General features: G+C 38.2%; 1 protein-coding gene across 9 annotated transcripts in view; it reads right to left on the bottom strand.

The window, feature by feature from the left end:
* Nucleotides 1–1,286: 1,286 nt before the first annotated feature.
* The window catches only part of RBMS3 (RNA binding motif single stranded interacting protein 3), a 1,080,848-nt gene continuing 1,064,302 nt past the window's right edge, over nt 1,287–17,832 (bottom strand). For all 9 annotated transcript variants that reach the window (XM_043595598.1, XM_043595585.1, XM_043595588.1 and 6 more), the window contains one exon: nt 1,287–7,775. In XM_043595598.1, the coding sequence (XP_043451533.1) occupies nt 7,769–7,775 (7 nt within the window). In that variant the 3' untranslated portion in view covers nt 1,287–7,768. The remainder of the gene's footprint in view (nt 7,776–17,832) is intronic.

Here is a 17,832-nt window from a genome sequence, read left to right as displayed (position 1 = left end):
GGTGACTAGATTAAGACCTCAAAAATATTGAGTGCCTCATATTTCTTATGTATATTTAGTGTATCATGAATACATGGTACTTCATGTATATTTAGTGCATCATAAATATATAGTGTTTCCTTGATCTTTCCATTTCTATTTTTGTTCATGCTCACATACCTTACTTATTTTATGTCTTAAAGTCTATTTTATGTTTACTTCATTTGCTGTGTTTAACACATTGTATGAATTTCATTTAACTCACTTGTTTCCTTGTGTTCTGTAGAATTAGGTATTCTCGAACAACAGCAGATACGTATTACAGCATGCGATATTTGTGGCCCTTGAATAGGTTAGCTTAGATGATTCTGGGCCACAGAAGTATAGTTTCTGCTATTTGCTCACCAGTGTTCTCCATCACGTGAGAAATGGACACTTTTTAAAAAAGAATTTTTTTAAAGAATTTTTTTTTAATCTTTATTAATTTTTGAGAGACAGAGTGTGAGCAGGGGAGGAGGAGAGAGAGAGAAGACACGGAATCTGAAGCAGGCTGCAGGCTCCAAGCTGTCAGCACAGAGCCCGATGCGGGGCTCTAACTCGCCAAGGGTGAGATCATGACCTGAGCTGAAGTCGGCCACTTAACTGACTGAGCCCCCCAGGTGCCCCTATTTTTTTTTTTTAATGTTTATTTATTTTTGAGAGAAAGAGAGTGAGCGAGCACAAGTGGGGGAGGGGCAGACAGGCTCCAGGCTCCAAGCTGTCAGCGAAGAGCCAGACACAGGGCTCGAACTCATGAACCATGAGATCATGACCTGGGCTGAAGTCAGATGCTTACAGATGCTTAACTGACTGAGCCACCCAGGTTCCCCTGGACACTTTTGATCTTGACTGACCTGGATTTAATCATTGTAGGGATACAAACCGCAGATGTCAAAAGGAATTTATTATGTATAACTCTGTATCTCCTGGCCTGGACAAAAAATGCAGCAGGTAGTTGGCAGATGGCAAGAATGTTTGGAGACAAGAACTGGACTATCTCTAAAGCAGAGTGTTGGAAAAGTGTGTGAGGTTAGGGAGACCTAAATGGTCCCCCCTGCCCCCGGCCAAGCCCCTGAGTAGGGATTTTCTCAGTCCGTCGCGTGAATAGAGTGCTCCTTCCTCTTTCATTTTTTTTGTTACCAGAGATGTTCTGTTTTAGGCATTCTGCTGGAATCCAGCAGAATCCCCAATTGAGACTGCTCCCTCTCAACAGTCCTTACTGTACCCCATCTCTGGAACAGTGAAGAAAAACACAACAGTCTTCTTGATTGATTTTATTTTCATTTTTTATTGAAAGCTTCATCAAAGAAAACAGAAGTTTAAACCTAACATCCACTGATCTACAGAAAGCCCAAGGAATGGGGGAAATGGTAGCTAATTTGACTGTGGTACAGATGAAAAAATTAAAAATAAAACCGGAAACACCATAGAATTACAGAACTTTCCATGACAGAGACAGCAGTACAAAATGCTCTTAAATAAAGTCAGAATTGAATGATGTTTCAGAAATTCCATGAAGTCAAATATGGCCTAAAACAAGGGTTTTAAAAGAAGCTGTGTCCCATATTTTTTAAAGAAACTGGGTATTTTATAGCAAGTACACTTTTACATGTATTTTTTTAAATTAAGGTTCCAATTATATTCCACTTCTTTTCAAATCAATGGAAGAATTAATTTCCAGAATGGAGAAAACTTTTTCAAGCGTCTCTTTGAAATAGTTTTTATAGTTCCTGAAAAGTATGAAATAACTCATTTTTCCATATATGAGGAAATGAAATGTTTTGGGGAGGAGGACAGAGCATCTTTCTCAATAATCTAAGACCAGAGGATTAATACAAAGCATAACACTAAAGTTACACTTTGGACACTACTTAAATTTGAAATGATCAGAAAAAAATCCACTGGAGTGTCCAGATCATTCAGCCTTAATACAGTGATGCAAAATAAAAAAAAATAACAGAATGATTCCTTTTTTTTTTTTTTGCCAAAGATTTAAAATAGGGATGAGTGTATATTTAACCAAGAGATGCTATTGTATTCTCATAACTCAATTTGGAGTTGACCTTTTCATCTGGTTAAAATTTCAATACTGAACGAAACCAAAACAGCTTTCTTTTGAGAGAAGCTAAATACTTTGCTACAGTTGTTGTTGTTGTTGTTGTTTTTCCCCCTTTGCATTTGCAACAATACAGCCAACTCTCAATTATTTGTGGTGGATGGAAAAGAGACTTAGGATAATAAAACTCCAAGGTCTATAGTACACTGATGGTTTTACCAATGATCTTAAACTCCTTCAGTAAATCAATACTTAACAAAGAAACAGACTGATTTGAATTTGATTTCCAAATGTTTCTCTTCCACCTGCAGGGTAAAATGTTAATAAAAGGAAAGAGAGCCCAAGACCTTAATAGTTGAGAAGACAGAACCAACCTACAGGGTAGACAGCCCTTCTAAAATTGAGAGTGATTGTATTTCTGCAAGACTCAGTTATCAGGGAAGTTAACTAACTGCAGTGAATAAAGTGGAAGAGAAGTGTGACTCAGTGGCCTTGAGGTTCTTTCCACAGACTCCAAGCTCGATCTCAGCTCTCCTCCAGCTTTAAAGCTTCCTGAGTGGAAGAAGCTTTTCTTAGAATGTTCGTTTTCCCTTTCAGCAATACAAAGAAAGGACTATTGAGAAGCTATCCATCTTTTTTGTGTGTGTGACAGGGAGCATATGTACGGGGGGTGACACCAAAGATAAAAAGAAGCCACCAATCTGGGGTGAGCTCCCTTGTCACATCAGAAAAGGTCCTGGGGCCACACACGAGTCTTGTGTTTAGCTTTGTACTTTCCTGAACTCTGTACAGGCCACAAAGGACAGCTATGACCAAGTGTGCTTGAATTAAGGGACTGATTTCATATTTAAGAATATTGGGTAAGAAACATTAATTTGAGTTAGACTCCACCGTCTTCCAGTGCCACAGTGGATGTCATGTGTAACAAACTGATTCATTACTGAGATCCCATTATCACTCTGCCATAGGAAGGATACTGTGTACAGAGTCAATGAGCCTGTTTGAATTCCGTTAGTCCCTCAGATTGGAGTGATATGCCAACAGTCTCCGTGAGCTCAAAATTCTGAAGGATGCCAGCCACAACGGTACAAAAAAACAAAATCCCATCCTTCACTCCCTACTGTGGACAAGATAATGTAGATCAAGGCTCTATGTGTGACATGTTTAAACTTTGTTATGAAGTGTGACTCCTCAAATGTGCTGAATGTTGCTTATACGTGTACATAAATATTACCCTTTATTTGATTTTATAACAATCTAAAAACACGTATCACTGAAACTCACTTAAGAATTTCTCTCTGCTGATCAGCTCATCTGTAGTGGCTTCTACATGCAAATTAAGAATGAGACTGAATTGTCAAATGTATTTTTAGTTTCCTACTAACATTGTAATCTGTCTAGACAGTCCATTGAAACTTCTGAGTTATGAAGACTGAAAAAGTGCTATTTAAATCAAAGCTTACTCTTCATTAATGGGGAGTTTAGGCTGCTGTAAAAGACATAGAGGTATATATAGACATCCAAAATATTCAAATAAAAAATTTTTTTAGGAAAAAATCTATTATTTTTTTGTCACGTATGAATTGAAATGATTGTAACGCAGTTTTGCGAGGGGTTGATGTATTCTGCACTAACAGTGAACTTCCTGCTCCATCCAACCTTCTTCTGCTCTCAGCCTTCCATCTCTAACATGAGTGCTTTTAATACCATGGGGTTTTTCACTAGAATGGGTGGAAGTGAGTCTTATGTGCTGTCGAATGTGGCAGATCTGTTAAACTCACACGAAGAATTGATTCAAGTGAAGCATGGAGACAAGGAGACAAACTAACCCTGGCCAGACTGAAGTCAGTAGATGATTTTTGTTGTGAGAATATTATGTCACTTGCAATAATCAAGACGTGCCAGTCTTGGACAGTCACCAGCACCTGCTCCCGTTACTTTTAGGTTACATAGGGTCTAAGACGTTTTCAGAAGACATGGCCATGTATTGAATCACTATGCATAATCTGTCTCCCTGACAAGACCTTATCATTATTAAAAGAAAACCCTCTGCTCCCCTGACCATGTAACTAGAGTTTGGGTAAGATAACATTTATCCCATTTGGACTGTGGCTTTGGTTTGTTTCCTGATGTTTAGAAGTCTTGGCAATTAAGTTGAAAGGAAAAATGTTAGTATCTGAATAAATGTTTGGGAATCTGATGAGCTCGAACACTTAAAAAAAAAAATAGAGTCCTAAATAGGATTAAAATCACAATATAGATTGCTGATGAAATTAGGATTCTGATGTCTGCATGTATTGAACACGTATTTTGGTTTGTTTTATTTTTCATAGAATATAATGCTGCTTACCTGTTGATGCTTTTTTTTTATTCCCCCAGACTTGACTCTGAAAACAATTATAGGTAGGATGACAGATGCAAATTTGAACATGTGTCATTTTTCCTTCTTCTTTTTTTTCTTTTTGGTTTGAAATAAGATATTTCCTAGAATGGCATGATATAAAAAATCCAAACATAAAACACACATGGACATAAAATGACAGGTAATTTCCTTGTGCCTGAAGTGGCTTAAAAAAATTGAGATCATTGAAATTTCATAGTTGAAAAAAATGTTTCTTAATGTATAAATAAAGCAGTAGTTTTGAATAGAAACAGGAAGTTACCTAGGCACATTCATCAGCCACATGGTAGCTACCTCTTAGCCTCATTGTTGATTGCGTAAATGAGACTTTCTTTGTATCACATTAAGGTTTTTTTTTTTTGTTTTTTGTTTTTTTGTTTTTTTGTTTTTTTTGTTTTTTACAGAAACAAAAGAAAGCATGTTGGTTTCATATTCAAATGAATTATGCCCAGGATAATCCTTATTTATACAAAGAGTTCAGAGACTGAAAAAGAGAAACAAAAAAACACAGTTGCTACACATGTTCGCTTTTACCCCCTGTAACTCAGGGGCCCACTTCTCAAAGGTAAAACTTAAGTGCCACCCTTGAAATACATGAGAAGCTGAAGGATGGAACAGAAGAAAGTATAAATCTAGGATTCTCTCTAAAGCATGGAAAACCATCAAGGATGGGTGTCACCAGATGGAATTTCTCTGTAGCACATGCTACATTTTCTTGGATACATTTTTGCCTCTAATTTGACTGCAAAGATAGGGAGTCACTCCCTAGACTCAAGCTTCTAATTCATGGGGTTTCAAATAAGAGAAACGGGCCCATTTCAGCACGAGGCCTCTGTTAACAGATCATAAATAGTGGAATATTGACAATGTCATACAAGCCAAACTCATTACTGATATTGACCTAACGGGGATATGATTTGCCTTTTAAAGCTTTTTTCATCTTTAAAAGCCTACCCTGTTTTCTTTTACAGTGCACTTAATGCATTTCCCTCCTCTTTCTGGACTAAGACAGGTTCTCTTGACTTAATTTGTGAAAAGACTTTCACCTATTTGATTCTAATGATCCATTCGGGAAGCAATTCTAGTGCATGGTTCAGTGAACAAAGTTCCATTGGTCTTAATCTCAGGTAAAACCATAACGGGTTGAACATGGGTTCCATGAGTCAAATATGCCAAGATGTTTGTTAACTCAATTCATTTTAGGCAAAGTTTTGCATCATCTTCAATGCAAATATATCTCCTTTGGCTTTAATGATTGATCAAACCCAACTCTTTTGGTTCTTATTAATATAAATCATACAATTTCTTGATTGTCAACTAGCATTTTAAAAGCTTACCTAAATTCCACTAATAGAATCCTCAATCTTATTGGTCCTACTTGCCTCAGAGAGTTAAATTGAAATAAAAAGGTCTATTTTTGTCCTTCTTCTGACAACACCAGGGTATGGGAATACAATGAAAGGAGGCAAAAAGAAGATATCCCCTCCCCAATTGCAGAATCAAGGTGGCTGTTCATGGCAAATGATAACAAAGACTGAGGTGAGAAGATAAAACCTAGAGGTGTTGGACTTGAGAAGGAAGACTATAATTACAAATGCAGTGAGACCTTTTCAGGAGACCACTCATCACTTCACAGAATATCACTACGCTTTTTTGACAAGTGACTTTCAGACCAGTTCGGGAAGTATCTTTAGTTGAGTGTTCACATAAAGGAATTTCAACCTGTTAATCAAGTGTCTCAGCTTACTGGTGGCCATCAATACAGGTGTCATGACTCAAGAGAGCTAGTAAGGAACCAAAAAAGCTCATGGAATGAATATACAGCCATTTGGCTCTGTCAGTTGGTATCCAGAACTCTTCATGCTCAAACCGCTGAACACAGCAGGTGCAAGCGTCTGCGTATTATCAACAAATGCATATTAAAAGGAAAAACACAAACAAAACCCCTTTTTGTTTTGTTTTGCAGTATGTAAAACACCAGTGGAAGGTAGTTTAAACAAACAACAAAGTAAGAACTGGTCCGGCCATGTAGGTCAAATAAAATTTTAAAAAGAAAAGAGAAGAAAAGGAAAACAACCTCTATCTTCTGGACTGCAATAGGGTGCCACTTCATCTTTGGTATAAAATAGGCCATCCATAGGCTGAATTTGATCACAACTAGGAAAGACTACAGAAATTGTCAACAATTTCTCTATCTATTGCTTTTTTTGTTTTTTTGTTTTTTTGTTTTTTTGCACTTTTTGACCATAAGCTCCTATCTACTTAAGTTTTTTTCTTTAATGCTCTTAAGCTAGGTTTTGCAATGTGACAAGCAAAGCTGACTAAAAACTTTGTAAAGCTCATAAAAAAGACTGCAGATAAAAAGCACTAATGCTTTTGCTAGCGATCACGCTTTGTAAATTAAAAAAATCTGCATTCTGCCCCCCAAACACGCATTATTTCTAATGCAGTTGTTTTTAAACCAACATTAATAACTTTACCGTAAAATGTTTTAGCCTTCTAGAATGATTCAACACTTAAGACAAAGTTCATGAAAAGTCCCAGCATTTTCCCAATTCTTGCAGTTGCCATGGTTTCTTTTATCAACAAATTTTCTTCAAATGAAGAAAAACATTTTCTTTTAAACTGTACAGTTTTTTTTCACCCTAAAAACTCATAGTCTTAAACTTCTGTACCAGTTAAAGCCGGCACAATATTTCAATTCTTTCTTGAAATTTTTTTTAACAAGACGTTGACAGCTTGCCTCGAGAGCCTTTGACGTCCTTAAAATTAAGGCAATTAAGATTCAAGATAAATCTTACCTAAATATTTCTAAGAAAAAAATAAAATAAAAAACCAAGCCACTAGATTTAAACAAAAAGGAGAAAAGGAAAAGTAGCTTAATTACAGAGGAAGACAATTTGTTTCCATTTCTGCTTTGCCCACCTCTTGACATCTGATTTTCTGTTTATAAAAAAAAAATCTATCTACATCTTCTGGTAAGTTCTGAATTCAAATGTTCTTCCAGATAAAATGTCAACCTTCCATGTTTTGTTTTGTTGTTGGTTTTTGTTTGTTTCCTCTTCTGGAATTTTTTCCTTTAATTAAAAAAATGGCAAAAATAAACCGTCAGACCACATGAAGGAACCATTTGCACAGCACATAAAAACACTTTGTTTTCACTGGGTAAAGTAGAAAATTAAAAAAAAAAAAAAGCATTCCATCGACGCCTGTGCAAACTGGAAGCCAACTTCCTGTTCAACGAAGTTTCTTCATTCAAGGCAAAGTTTCAGACAAACATTCTTCAGTCTTGTTTATGGTCTGTAGAAACAATTGAGTAAGAGTGGTCATTACAACAAAGCATCTTTGAAATCACCTTGCGTGTGCTCTTTTCCAGTGAGATCTCTTTAAAAGATACCATGCTTTTTCAATATCCAGAAAACTGTACAGGTTTTAAATCCTGCCACTGTCATACAAATATATATTTGAGCCAGAGAGTTTGTTCACATTAAATATCAAAGCTAAGAGATGAAGAATACCTTTCAATTTAAAGTATTAAGTATTACAAATATACCCAGATAAGTGATACTCTCCATGTGCAGAAGAACATACGCCTGGCTTATGTTGTAGGGACTCAAGAAACCCTTTAATTCTGTCCCTTTAAAACTCTCATTGGGGAGCGCCTGGGTGGCTCAGTCAGTTAAGCATCCAAGTTCAGCTCAAGGTTCATGAGTTCGAGCCCTGCCTCAGGCTCTGTGCTGACAGATCAGAGCCTGGAGCCTGCTTTGGAATCTGTGACTCCCTTGCTCTCTGCCCCTCCCCCCACTCATGCTCTGTCTCTCAAAAAATAAATAAACATTAAAAAGTCTCATTGGATTCATCACAAGTTCTGTTAACAAATATGTGAGCCCCTACTCTGTACCCAAGATATAGCAGTGGATTGTGTGTGTTATCCCCTGGGATTCTCCAACTATATTCACATAGCCTTATTGGCTCAATAAATAAGACAGTTAAGAGGTAATGGATTTTGTCCACTTTCCCTCTTCTCCTCTTCTTCCTTGCTCAGCTATCTCATCAAGTGCCTCTTGAGGGGGCACTTGGGTGGCTCAGTAGTTTAAGTGTCCAACTCTGGCTCAGGTCATGACCTCACAGCTTGTGAGTTTGAGATCTGCATCCCCACATTGGGCTTTCTTCTGTCAGCACAAATACTGCTTTGATTCTCTGCCCCTTCTTTCTATGCCCCCCCCCCCACCGCGCTTGCTCTCTCCCTCTTTAAAATAAACCTAAAAAAAAAGATGTTTAATTCTTGAAAACAGGGACTATATTCTATTCCTACTTTTTACTGTCCAGGAATCTGACAGATAGTACGTACATAATAGGTGGTTAACTAGAGAAATACCCTTTTTACTATATGCCACTTTGCCAAGCCCAGCCCAAATAATTACCTCTGCTTCAGCCCCGTCTACACTGCAGGTCTGGTCTTCCAGTGGGTTGACTCTTACACTTAGTTCTTCCACCCACAGATTAGAGTTTTGTTAAATAATTTCAGGGGGCATGCTATAAGATGGTTTTTTAAAACTATCTACAGTTTTAGATAGTTTTAGTTTTAGTTTTCATTTAGACGAAGTCCCCTTCTCAGTGCTTTGCAGGTTCTTGTGATGCCCAGTTGCTTAACTTAGTAAGAAAACATAGGGTTGCTAAGGTTTTACAGGTTGTTCATTATACAAGATGGATGGCTGGGGGGGTGGGGTAGGTTGTGGGGGCTAAATTCCCACCCACGGTCTGTTCCCCAAGCTGTGTAGTGTGGTGCAGGGCTGTATTTGCTCCGAGCAAGTGGGCTGTATTCAAATTCACAAAATGCCCTTAAGGATGTCTTGAGCTATATGACGATTGGACTAGGATGATCTAGGACAAAACTTTTCTGGGAACAAAACTTTTAATTTTTTTTGGTTTGGTTTTGTGTTTTGTTTGTTTTTTGGGTCGGTTCTTTGCTCTCACTCCCACCTTCCACTCTAGTATTGTTAGGCATTTAGCAGAAAATGCCTACTTCACCATGAATCTCTGTAACAGAACGGTATCTGGACTACATTGACATAGAACACCCACACCGCTCAGGTATGTCATGTGCACTGGCCTTGAAGCATCCATTTTTATGAACTAGGCCATAGTTACTTTCAAGTTTTATAATCTTACACAAATGTTTTCAATAGCTCCTCCCACAAAGTAGTCTCATTGTTACATGAAAACAAATGCTGAGAAATAAATGGTTGTCCTTTGCATTTTTGTGGTTGCTAGCTGAAGTTGGAAGGGAAAAGGTGTTTGCTATTTAATAGAACCGAATTCACTCCTGGCCACCTTCTCTGCCCTAGATGAGGTGTGAAAGTGCGCATTTACATAATGTTTATGTATTGCACTGATATCCATAAAAAGAGAAGGCTTCTAAATTTCCAAGGTTGTGAACATTAGCAACAATAACATTTTAAGTTGGATGGTGAGGCTCTTTTAGAAATAACATGGGTTGCAATTTATACAGAGGAATTTATGTAAATGACAATGAGTAGGAAAATTATTTGCAAACTGTAAAGTACTGTGCAAATAGAATATATTATTATTTACAAGCTTAAAGGGCATGTAAGAATGGTAATCAAGGACATAATTTGCACACTACTGATATACTGACAATGTATAGGGAACTGATGTTCATGACAGTTCAGTTAATCTGAGCAACTTGAAGAATAAAAAGAACCGGCCATACTGAAGTTGAGATGAAGGCCTTCTAAGGTCAATGTGAATGCTGGAAGACTAGAGTTTGGCTAAATTTAAGATCACAGAGTCATTTTGAAACTTCTCATCCTTCCCTGACCTCCCACCCCCAAAGAAAGCAGAGTGAATAGATTGGGAAGTAGCAAACCATAATCTTAGAATTCTAAATTTTAGAGGTGGAAGAAGTCTTAGGGATCATCTAATGATGCAGTGGCCCCCAGGGTCATTCCTGACAGATTAGTTTCATGGGATGCCATGTGAAAAGAAGGATTCCATGGTCCAGAGTCTGGGGAAAACTGCAAAGTATGCTCCCACTAACTGGATTACCCATAGGTAAACTAAACTTATGGGTAAATCACCAACAAAGAAGGGTATTCAATATCAAAACAAACTTGTTTTTGGAAGAATGCAATCTTTTAAATTAGTATCAAAATAATCATCATGTTGACAACATTCTGTTTAGTTCTTTAATAATTTAAGATGTGTGAAAAAAACTCAGAATTCCCAAGTAGGAAGTGCAGCCTCTTCTCTAATCTTACAGGAAGTGAGACATTTGATTTATCTGGCCCTCTAGGAGATCATGGTCATTAGCATTTGTAAGGCTTTGAAGAGAACTGCAATTAAGAAAGCATTTCACTTAGGTTAGAGGGTGCTTCCCAGCATTCCTTGTGAGCACCACCCCACCCCCAACTCCTGGGAATGGTGATAAATCCTCCCTCAGCACTAGAAACCTAATTTGTACTCTTTGGAGAACACTGATCTAACCTCTCACTCTAAAGAAGAGGACAAGGAGGCTCAGAAGGGTTGAGTGACAACCAGCAGGTGGGAAAGACTTTACATATTAGAATTTAACTTTGCTTGAAGACACATACTTTTCAAGCCTTAGTCATTTATAAGATTTCTTAAATAGCACAAAGAAAAACTGATGAAAACTTGGAGAGGAATTGGAATTTCCACAGAACTTCCAAAATAAACCACAGGTATCATGTCTGCAGATAAGAGCCCCAAAGGGCCTCTTTTAACAAGAAAAAAAAAAAACAAAACATGAGTACAACATGTGTAGAAATGTTTTTTTTAGCTTGAAAAGTGTAATTTGGAATATTAAAATATTTACTGACAGATCCTAAATATAACTTTTTTATTCATATGCACATCATTCTACTTCTCAAACTTTCCTCCTGCAACCTCCTGTTGTGATGTCTGTAATTTACTTAAAAAAAAAAAAAAAACCTTTAGCCTAGATGTTATGGTGAGTTAGGTTACTTTTCAAGGACACTAGGCTAACCCTGGTCAGAATTTCACACCCCACAGGAGGTCAGCTATCACTTAATGAGGAAGGCCAGAGGTTTGTTTGCATGAGTACTTTAAACTGTCCTATCTCAATTAGCATCATGATCATTAGAAATGGGTTGCCTGAAGAAAGTAGTGGCATGTTATGTAGTGCAATGATGCTGGATATAAGCTGCCATTTGTGAAATCCAGAGTATTCGAGATAACGTGGGTTGGCTAAAATATTTTAGAGATCACCTCCACTCTAGGTGGAAGATACACTGAGGCTGTAGTCCTGCCTCTCAAAATGGTCAGATCTAATCTGAGTGCATTTTTCATGTTAAGTATGTTTCTGTTACTTACAAAGAACAGAGCTGGGCCTTTATCAAGTATACAGAGCAAGCCATATTAACTTGTTTGTGCCTGCTTTCTTCTGAACATGCTTCCTTGATAGATGTCTCTGTGGGTACTCTTGCATCCCTCGAACTCTTCCCAGTGAAGGTTATATAAGTAATAGAACCCAGGTGTTTACATGACCCACATGCTTACCTCCATTCCCAGTGTCTTCCTTGAATGGTTCTATAGAATCTCATGTCTTACCATAACACAGGTCAGGTTCCCTTGGCTGAAACTGATAAAAACTTGGATAGAATCGCATTAATTTCTTCCTTTTTTAAAATTTCAGACTAGCTTGTCAATCTATTTGACTTAGAATAATAACAATATTATTAATTGTTAATAATTTTTGTTTTCATTCAATATTTTATTGTTGTTATCTCAAGTCAAAAAAGTTCCTGGCATATGTAGCAGGTCAGAGGCAGGAAGTTGAGAATGTAAACAGGACCTGTTAAAATTTTTCTCCAGGTTTAAAGAAATGTCCACAAGGCGATGCAAACATTTTTACCATGTCACACATTTGAAATGTTCCACATTTCGGGGTGCTTTCATGTCTGGCGTGTTGCAACAAATGCACTCTGTGGACCATCCTGGAACATACGTTCCTGCATGAGTGCAAAAGAAAATTCCTTCAAATGAGGATTCCTTTACCATGACGTTTACCGCTGTAAGGACACCTGTGGAAGGTTTCTTTCTTTGGTACTTATTATCTGTGGAAAGCTCAGCATTCTCAGCCGTAAGAATCCATGGCTCAAGGACATAACCATGGCATGGGGTAGTTTTAAAAATGTTTAAACACAACGCTTTACCTGGTCAGCCTCAGACTTCCTCTGATATTTCAAGGAATAAAGCTTGTTTGAGTTGACTCTAACGATAGTTAAATTCCTTGTCTTTCTCTACAATTCAGGCTCTCTTTGGTTTTTATCTCATGTACCTCTGTTAGTAGCATCAATAACTCTATAGTTGTATTTGGCATTGCAAAGCCCTGTTTTCCCTTTTCCAGTTGCTTCAGTCTATCCCCTCCCAAACTCACCCCCACCCCCAACCCCATTACACACTTGCCACAGTCTTACTCAAACCTTTGTTTCCTCTTGTCTGCATCATTGCAATAATAGGACTGTTTCCATTGCTTCCAAATCCACTGTCCACCTTAGTTGGAGGAGCACTTGTAGGACAGACGACATGGCGTCCAAGCACCTCAGTCCGGCATCTGATATAAGACTCTGGGTCCAGTCTGCTTTTTTACACCACTGTCTTATTCTGAATCCACTTCTCAAAGAAGCACTCTGAGCTTTCCCACCTCTGGACTTTGGCCAAGCCTTTACTACACCTGGAACACTGCTTGACTATCTGTAAGACCCCATTCGAGTTGCTACCACCTCCACCAAAGCTCACCCAGTTGAGAAAAATTAAAGGCATTCTCCTATTACTACAGTATTTATTTTATTTTTTTTTTTAATTTTATGTATTTTTTTTTTTGAGAGAGAGAAAGTGAGTGGGAGTGTGGCAGAGACAGGGGAAGCATGAGAATCCCAAGCGGGGGCTCTGTGCTGTCAGCAGTGGTTCCTGATGCAGGGCTTGCACTCCTGAACCAGGAGATCATGACCAGAGCTGAAACCCAGAGCTGGGACGCATAACCGACTGAGCCGCCCAGGCACCCCACTAGGGTATTTTTATTTTTAAAGAGCCCTGTTCATTTTCTTCCTTGCAGCATACATATCCTGCCTATGTGTATACCTAAATCTCATACTAGATTGTAAACTCTGGAGGGCAGGGATCCCGTCCCCTAGCATAGAAACTGGCATGATGCTGGATACTCCAAGTGTGAAGGTGTGTGTGGAGACTCTCACGGGCATCTGTTCTCTCTGGGTCAGGCAGAGCATTCCCTTCCTCACTATATCACACAGTCACGAAAAGGTAGCACAACCCTGAGAAAGAAGAGAACATCCCATTGTGGGCTGTAAGTGGAGGCAGCTGAAGCTGACTGAAGCAGGCAGGGAAAAGAAGTTGTTCCAAGAAGGACAAGAAGGGGGAAATTTGTATCCTGAAAGCCATCCTTGAAACACATCCCTCCATACTCAGACTCCATTGGTTAGTAGACTCCTTGAAATAAAACTCAGTTGCTAGCATTCTTTCTCATAATGCCTTCCAAAACTTTCATGGCTCTCTTCGAATAAAACTGAGAATGATTCCTCTACACAAAGTCAAGTATACAAGTAATAAAGGCTCTATATAACTGCCTGTTTGACTCTGTCTCCTACAGTTCCCTCAAATTCACCACAATCCAGTTGCAGGTCCCACTCTGGACCTGTGGACTTCCTGTTTTTACTGCCTACAAAGTTTTTTCTTCAAATCTCTCCAAGATTAACTTGTAATTATCTTTCGGATCCAGGCCTCTGTGAGAGGCCTTGCCAGATACTAAGTCTTAGCTATTTATCCTGTCACTTTCTATCACAAGAATCTTTAAAAAATTTTTTTTAAACATTTTTATTTATATTTTATTATTTTAATTTACATCCAAGTTAGTTAGCATTTACTGCAACAATGACTTCAGGAGTAGATTCCTTAATGTCCCTTACCCATTTAGCCCATCTCCCCTCCCACAACCCCTCTAGTAACCCTCTGTTTCTTCTCCATATTTAAGAGTCTCTTATGTTTTGTCCCCCTCCCTGTTTTTGTATTATTTTTGCTTCCCTTCCCTTGTGTTCATCTGTTCTGTGTCTTAAAGGCCTAGTATGAGAAAAGTCATATGATATTTGTCTTTCTCTGACTGATTTTGCTTAGCATAATATCCTCTAGTCCATCCACCTAGTTGCAAATGGCAAGATTTCATTCTTTTTGATTGCCAAGTAATACTCCATCGTATATACACACCACATCTTCTTTATCCGTTCATCCATCCATGGACATTTGGGCTCTTTCCATACCTTGGCTATTGTTGATAGTGCTGCTATAAACATGGGGTGCATGTGTCCCTTCGAAACAGCACACCTGTATCCCGTGGATAAATGCCTAGTAGTGCAATTGCTGGCTCATAGGGTAGTTCTATTTTTTAATTTTTTGAGGAACCTCCATACTGTTTTCCAGAGTGGCTCCACCAGTTTGCATTCCCACCAGCAGTGCAAAAGAGTTCCCCTTTTTCCGCATCCTCACCAACATCTGATGTTGCCTGAGTGGTTAATCTTAGCCATTCTGACAGGTGTGAGGTGGTATCTCATTGTGGTTTTGAACTGTATTTCCTTGATGATGTTGAGCATTTTTTCCTTTGTCAGTTGGCCATCTGGACGTCTTCTTTGGAGAAGTGTCTGTTCATGTCTTTTGCCCATTTCTTCATGGGGTTATTTGTTTTTTGGGTGTTGAGTTTCATGAGTTCTTTATAGATCTTGGATACTAACCCTTTATCTGATACGTCATTTGCACATATCTTCTCCCATTCCATCGGTTGCCTTTTAGTTTTGCTGACTGTTTCCTTTGCTCTGCAGAAGCTTTTTATTTTGATGAGGTCCCAATAGTTCATTTTTGCTTTTGTTTCCCTTGCCTCCAGAGAAGTGTTGAGTGAGAAGTTGCTGTGGCCAAATTCACAGAGGTTTTTGCCTGCTTTCTCCTCAAGGATTTTGATGGCTTCCTATCTTACATTGAGGTCTTTCATCCATTTTGAGTTTATTTTTGTGTATGGTGTAAGAAAGTGGCCCAGGTTCATTCTTCTGCATGTCGCTGTCCAGTTTTCCAGCACCCCTTGCTGAAGTGACTGCCTTTATTCCATTGGATATTCTTCCCTGCTTTGTCAAAGATTAGTTGGCCATACGTTTGTGGGTCCATTTCTGGGTTCTCTATTCTGTTCCATTAATCTCTGTCTCTGTTTTAGTGCCAGTACCATACTGTCTTGATGATTACAGCTTTGTAAAACAGCTTGAAGTCTGGGATTGTGATGACTCCTGCTTTGGTTTTTTTTTTTTTTTTTTTAAGATTGCTTTGTCTATTCGGGGTCATTTCTAGTCCCATACAAATTTTAGGATTGTTTGTTCTAGCTCTGTGAAGAATGGTGGTGTTATTTTCATAGATATTGCATTGAACATGTAGATTGCTTTGGGTAGTACTTACATTTTAATAATATTTGTTCTTCCTATCCAGAAAAATGGAATATTTTTCCTTTTTTTGAGTGTGTCTTCTTCCATTTCTTTCATAAGCTTCCTACAGTTTTCAGTGTATAGATTTTTCACCTCTTTGGCTAGATTTATTCCTAGGTATTTTATGGGTTTTGGTGCAAGTGTAAACAGGACCAATTCCTTGACTTGTCTTTCTGTTGCTTCATTGTTGGTATATAGGAATGCAACCGATTTCTGTGCATTGATTTTATATCCTGCAACTTTGTTGAATTCATGAATCAGTTCTAGCAGTTTTTTGGTGGAATCTTTTGGGTTTTCCATATAGAGTTCTTGCCATCTACGAAGAGTGAAGGTTTGACCTCCTTCTGGCTGATTTGTGTTTTATTTGTTTGTGTTGTCTGATTGCTGAGGCTAAGACGTCCAATCCTATGTTGAATAATGGTGGTGAGGGTGGACATTCCTGTCTTGTTCCTACCTTAGGGGGAAAGCTCTCAGTGTTTCCCCATTGAGGATGAGATTAGCGTTGGGTCTTTCATAAATGGCTTTTATGTTCTCGAGGTATGATCCTTCTACCACTACTTTCTTGAGGGTTTTTATCAAGAAAGGATGCTCTATTTTGTCAAATGTTTTCTCTGCATCTATTGAGAGGATCATATGGTTCTTATCCTTTTGTTTATTGATGTGATGAATCACTTTGATTGTTTTGCTGATATTGAACCACCCTGCATCCCAGGTATAAATCCCACTTGGTCGTGGTGAATAATTTTTTTAATGTATTGTTGGATCCAGTTGGTTAATATCTTGTTGAGGATTTTTGCATCCATTTCATCAGGGAAATTGGCCTATAGTTCTCCTTTTTAGTGAGGTCTTTGGTTTTGGAATTAAGGTAATGCTGGCTTCATAGAAAGAGTTTGGAAGTTTTCCTTCCATTTCTATTCTTTGGAATAGCTTCGAGAGACTAGGTGTTAACTCTTCCTTAAATGTTTGGTAGAATTCCCCCTGGAAAGCCATCTGGTCCTGGACTCTTGTTTTTTGGGAGATTTTTCATTACTAAGTCAATTTCTTTACTGGGTACGGGTCTGTTCAAATTTTCTATTTCTTCCTCTTTGAGTTTTGGTAGTGTATATGTTTCTAGGAATGCATCCATTTCTTCCAGTTGCCCATTTTATCGCTGTACAGTTGCTCATAATATTCTCTTATTATTATTTTTATTTCTGCTGTGTTGGTTGTGATCTGTCCTCTTTCATTCTTGATTTTATTTATTTGGGTCATTTCCTTTCTCTTTTTGATCAAACTGGCTAGTGGTTTATCCATTTTGTTAATTCTTTCAAAGAACCAGCTTCTGGTTTCATTGATCTGTTTTACTGTTTGTTTGTTTTTGGCTTTCAGTAGCATTGGTTTCTTCTCTAATCTTTATTATTTCCTGTCTTCTGCTGGTTTTGGGTTTTATTTGCTGTTCTTCTTCCAGTTCTTTAAGGTGTAAAGTTAGGTTGTGTACCTGAGACCTTTCTTCCTTCTTTAGGAAGGCCTGGATTGCTATATACTTTCCTCTTATGACCACCTTTGCTGCATCCCAGAGGTTTTGGGCTGTGGTGCTATCATTTTCATTGGCTTCCATGTACTTTTAATTTCTTCTTTAATTTCCTGGTTAGCCCATTCATTCTTTAGTAGGATGGCCTTTAGTCTCCAAGTATTTGATACCTTTCCAAATTTTCTCTTGTGGTTGATTTCGAGTTTCATAGCATTGTGGTCTGACAATAGGCACAGTATTATCTCAATATTTTTGTACCTGTTGAGGGCTGATATGTATTCCAGTATGTGGTGTATTCTGGAGAATGTTCCAT

Source organism: Prionailurus bengalensis, chromosome C2 (assembly GCF_016509475.1).
Source record: "Prionailurus bengalensis isolate Pbe53 chromosome C2, Fcat_Pben_1.1_paternal_pri, whole genome shotgun sequence".
Classification (NCBI taxonomy): Eukaryota; Metazoa; Chordata; class Mammalia; order Carnivora; family Felidae; genus Prionailurus; species Prionailurus bengalensis.
Note: the sequence above shows the minus strand (reverse complement) of the source record. Positions and strands in the feature narration are given on the sequence as shown.